Source organism: Austrofundulus limnaeus, unplaced genomic scaffold, assembly GCF_001266775.1.
Source record: "Austrofundulus limnaeus strain Quisiro unplaced genomic scaffold, Austrofundulus_limnaeus-1.0 Scaffold111, whole genome shotgun sequence".
NCBI classification, from domain to species: Eukaryota; Metazoa; Chordata; class Actinopteri; order Cyprinodontiformes; family Rivulidae; genus Austrofundulus; species Austrofundulus limnaeus.
Genome location: NW_013952513.1, coordinates 1,029,704 through 1,034,655, shown reverse-complemented (window position 1 = coordinate 1,034,655; position 4,952 = coordinate 1,029,704). Strand labels below are relative to the sequence as shown.

General features: G+C 37.6%; 1 protein-coding gene across 4 annotated transcripts in view; it reads right to left on the bottom strand.

Annotated features, from left to right (window-relative positions):
• tpm4a (tropomyosin 4a) overlaps window positions 1–4,952 on the bottom strand; it is a 37,287-nt gene that overhangs the window by 2,983 nt on the left and 29,352 nt on the right. For 2 of the 4 annotated variants that reach the window (XM_014014207.1, XM_014014209.1), the window contains 3 exons: window positions 2,515–2,577; window positions 2,276–2,345; window positions 438–675 (listed from right to left, as the gene is read on the bottom strand). In XM_014014207.1, the coding sequence (XP_013869661.1) occupies window positions 593–675; window positions 2,276–2,345; window positions 2,515–2,577 (216 nt within the window). In that variant the 3' untranslated portion in view covers window positions 438–592. Of the gene's footprint in view, window positions 1–437; window positions 676–2,275; window positions 2,346–2,514; window positions 2,578–4,952 lie in introns of those variants that run through there. The other 2 variants (XM_014014208.1, XM_014014210.1) reach the window with 1 other exon arrangement.

Sequence of the window (4,952 nt, the reverse complement as noted above, 5' to 3'; positions counted from 1 at the left end):
CTACTACACTCATACTCATGTATGATGACAATAAAAGGTCTCTCTCACTTGAGGTTTCCTGACCCACAGAGGGGTTCCAACACCAGTCCAGTGGTTCCCAGAGTTAAGAGCATTTATTTTGTAAGAAATGTAATATTTAAATTAAAAATATTTCTTTATTTCTGTAGCAATTACAGTCTGAGTGTGTTTGATCTCATTTAGATATTCAAAGCTGTTAAAGTTTAGATCAAATTGTCAGGTTTAAGTCAAAACTCTCAAAAGGTCACAGCGGGCTGCAAACGGTTAATTTCAACCAAAAACATCTAATATAAAAATGCTCACCTGGATGAACCAATGAAACTGGATCCTTCATTACAAAAACCTCTGTAAATCCTAAACTCTGAGGTTTTTCTACTCTACTACAAATAAAATCAAGAACAGAGACAGATGCTGCAAAGTAGGAAACAAAGGATTTTAATCAAGTTTAAGTTTTGAAAAGCAAGACAAGCAAAAAGGCACATATGACTGCAGAGAGAGAAACCAGGGCAACATAAAGCGGCACAGAAGAGCGAGGAGGAGAGAGGTGAGACTCAGCAGCAGCAGCAGATGACGCCTAAAGAGATGTCATGTCATTGAGAGCATGGTCCAGCTCCTCACTAATGGCCTTGTACTTCAGCTTCTGAGCATACAACTCATCTGGAGGTCAGAGGTCGACAGGAGTGGCAGAGACGGCAGCGATACAAACAAGCCAAAAGCAGCAATGAGGGGAGACGGATGGAGGTGGAAAGGAGCAGAGAGAATGTAAAGACAAAAAAAAAGAAAAAAAAAAAGAAAATAGGTCAGGCTTTTAAAAGATGCAGAAATGCTTGAATTAGACAGTGACGTCTAATTTTGCTGGGTGATCGTGTTTAAGCCTGATTTCAGTCTCATAAAGCTGCTCCAGTAACGTTAGCCTACAAATCTGTCCTCTCTGCAGGGTGGCTGAAGCTGTCCCTTCAACAAGGAGGGTCTCTTAGTGAGACTCTGTCCTCTACAAAAGCTTGCAAATATTAAAATTTACAACAAACTAGGGCTGCAACTAACGATTATTTTAATAATCGATTAATCTGTCGATTATTTTTCCGATTTATCGGCCAAATCATTAAAACACTTAATTACATAAATATAAGTAGATATGAATCAATTTAATTCCTGTATAAATTAAGGATGCATGTTATCGATTAATGTGAAGTGGTCTGAAGTTGGTTTATTTTATAGATTGACTAACAAATAATTGATAAGCAGCCATTTTATTAAAAACCACAATTTTCTATTGAATCAAGAGGGTCTTTTCATAAAAAGAATGATTTTATAAATAATATGCTAAATTTAAAAAAGAAGCACATCATAGATACTTTTCACAATTGATTTTGCCAGCCGTATTAAACACTGACTGGAAAACAAAACAAAAAAAAATGTGGATTTCTCGTACATTAATACACTTGGTTATAGCTATAAAACATAAAACATAAATTTAATAGGTTGCTGAATGAGGAAAACAGATAAAAAGAATAAAATATGATTTTTTTAGATGTAAAACTATTTGTTATTATAATTAGAATTTATTTGCATTTAGAATTTATGATTTTTCTCTAATTCTTTACGTTTTGCTTCCTTCTTGTTGGTTCTGTCTGTGGCTAAAACGACCCAGTTCTGAAGCAGCGCCCCATCCCTCCCCCCTCCCATACTAAGTCAGACCAGAAGTGTTGCTCGCGCCATTTTTTTTCCTTCGTCCTGAACTTTTTGCTGTTTATCAAATAACTTTGAGCCTCGGTCAGAAAAAAAGACAGGGAGGGTTTTATATTTCTGGTCCGAGAGGACTGAGGACTTTAATTTTTTTTTCCTCACTAGATTATTCCTCCTCGCGACGCGGCGTGCATCAAATCAGACCGTCATTTAAAAAAATTAAATGCAACATATACTTTCCATCATAACTCTGGATCTACTTGGCCTAACAACACAATTTAAAAACTGGTTTAAAGTTTGAAGTCTCTACTTTTCACTTGAGGGTCTCAGAGAGGGCGGATCTTTACAGGTAGAGTTTTTTTCTTCCTAAACTTTATTTAGGTCAGCCAGCATTGACAATGCTCTGCGGGTGACGTAAACGGCTCAGCGACGCATAAATCGTGCGACACAACGAATCGATAATGAAATTCGTTGCCAACACTTTTAATAATCGATTTTTTAATCGATTCGTTGTTGCAGCCCTACAACAAACATCAAACTGACTCAATTTTTTTCCTTTTTGATCCCATACCTTCCAGGTCGTCAATAGTTTTTTCCAGTTTGGCCACTGTTCTCTCTGCAAACTCTGCTCTGGTTTCAGCCTGGATGGAGTTCAGACACAAATGGTCAGCAGGTCCCAACCGATTATCCCAGCATGCATCACTGGAGAAGTTCTAAAAACATTTTCTCTAACCCATGCAGTTTAAAAATAATTGAATTTCAGCTGTTTAAACTGCTTATAAAAATAATCAACCATAACGTGGATCTCACCTCCTTCAGTTTGTCAGTCAGAACTTTGATCTCTTCCTCATACTTGTCCTCTTTTTCCGAGTACTGTTGACAGACACATCGTCAGTGACACAAACACAAACATGTTTTCACTTGTTTCCACTCGTAGGTGCAGCCAGCGAGCAGATTATCTAAAAAGGCGAATGACCGAACACAGAGCTATAACGCGTGAGCGGCAGGAAACTCGAAGAAAAGGTGTTGGTCTGTTCTGGGAACGAGCTGGGCTGCGATGACATCCGAGACTCATCTGGCAAAACGCATCAAAAACACAAACCCACAGACACTCACACACAGACACTCACACACAGACACTCACACACAGACACTCACACACAGACACACACAGAAGTCTTGTGCAAAAAAGAAAAGTGGTCATGTGTTTAATTTGGCATGCTGCTGTACTGCATGTCTGAGCTTGGGTAAGAATTCAGCAAAGACTACTCTATGTCACTGCAGTACACACACACACACACACACACACACACACACACCCTAACACAGACATTAACCCTAGCGTAACAGACTCCATGGATAATCGTTAACACAGAGCAAATATTGATTTAAATGACTGCATATCAAAGGAGGGGGATATCGTTGTTCGTATGTTTTCATCCAAACCCCAAAAGGAAAATTCAGGATTGTGTTGCAGGCAGAGTGTAATGATACACGGGGGTAATGGAAATAGAATGAAGCAGCACTTTAGTGATGTAATATCCATTCTGAGGACACTTTACCAAAATTACTGTCCACCAAACCACAAGATCAGCCCAAAATTACAGGATACATGGAAGTGAAGATGAGTATGTGCAGGACGCCAGACCTGGAGCTCACTACAGACGTCACCATTTAGATTTAAGCTGAGTTCAGCCATTATTTTAATATGGAGATGCACTGTTACCACCACAGATCTGACCTGCCTAATAAAACTCAACTATTTAAAGTATAGTAACCATAGAATCAGGTTTATTGGCCAAGTATGTTGGCACACACACCTGATTAGCCCTCCTACACCTCATTGTTTAAAAACATAAAGAACATTTGTTCTACGAGGAGTCAGTTTAAAATAAAATGCAACAGATTTCAAAAATATTCAGGGCAGCGTTGTTCTCAAGATTCCTCCATCCTACATGTTTTACTTGTCTCTCTCTGCTCCAGCACACCTTATTCAGCGATTAAGTTGCCTCTTTGTGTTCTGCAGAAGCCAGTTAATCACCCATTTATTTGAATCAGGTGTGTTGGAGCAGAGAAACCTCTAAAACATGCAGGATAGTGGACCTCCAAGACCAGAACTGGACACCCCTGATTTAGAGGAAAATGACTTGTTTTTGTGCTGGTTCTGTTAGGGGAAAATTTGAATTTTGAATTCTGGTCATTTTTTTGCCACCAAATGCTCTGTGATGAGCAATGTAGAAATGTGCAGTGAAAGCCTGCAAAGTTGCATTTCACAGTTTGTGGGCTCAGAAGTTCATTGATTTTTTTTCCCCATGGAGCCTAACTACAAATATTACAATAACATAACACAATAACAATAGCTGTGTCCTCAAAATGTTTGGTTCAGGTAAACAAGATGTTACAGCAGGAACTATTGTGTTTGTTAGTGAGCAACAGAGAACATGTTGAAGATTAATGTATTAAAAACTACCGTGCATTGGGTTCTAAATATTCTATAAGAAATAATCCAATGTTGGCTATTTCTTTGAATAACCAGCAGATCGAGCAGGTTAGGGAGTTTAAACTGCTAGGAGTTATGTTAGATCAGTTGTCATGGTCTACACATATTCAAAATATTTTGAGTAAAATGAGCAGAAATATTGCTGTGATTAGACGTAATGCTCATTTTATGTCTTTTAGAGTAAGAACATTGGTGACACAGTATTTAGTCTTATGTCATCTCAACTTGTGTGGTCCAGCAGTCTAAAAAACGATTTTCAATAAATTACAAACTGTTCAAAAGTAAAGCCACAAGTTCAGCTCTTGGTTGTGATTTTATGACCAGTGTTGATTTAATGCATAGGAATCTATCATGGTTAAAGGTCAAAGAAAGACTGACATATAGATTTACTCTTTTCTTTTATAAAATCTGGACCTCACATAAACCCTCCATTTTATTTTCTTACTTGTTGCCTACTTCAAATAGACATGGTGTTAAAACTAGACATGCTGCTTCTGTGACTTTTATTTTGCCATTACCTAAAACTAATGCACTTAAACATCTATGTATAGAGCCATTGGTTATTGGAATATATTATCTCTTGATTTAAAAGTATTAGACCATTATCATAAAATTCAAGCCTGCCTTTAGGGATTGGTTATTCAAAGGAAGATACAGTGGTTTGCAAAAGTATTCATACCCCTTGAACTTTTCCATATTTTGTCACATTACAACCACAAACATAAATATATTTCACTGGAATTTAATG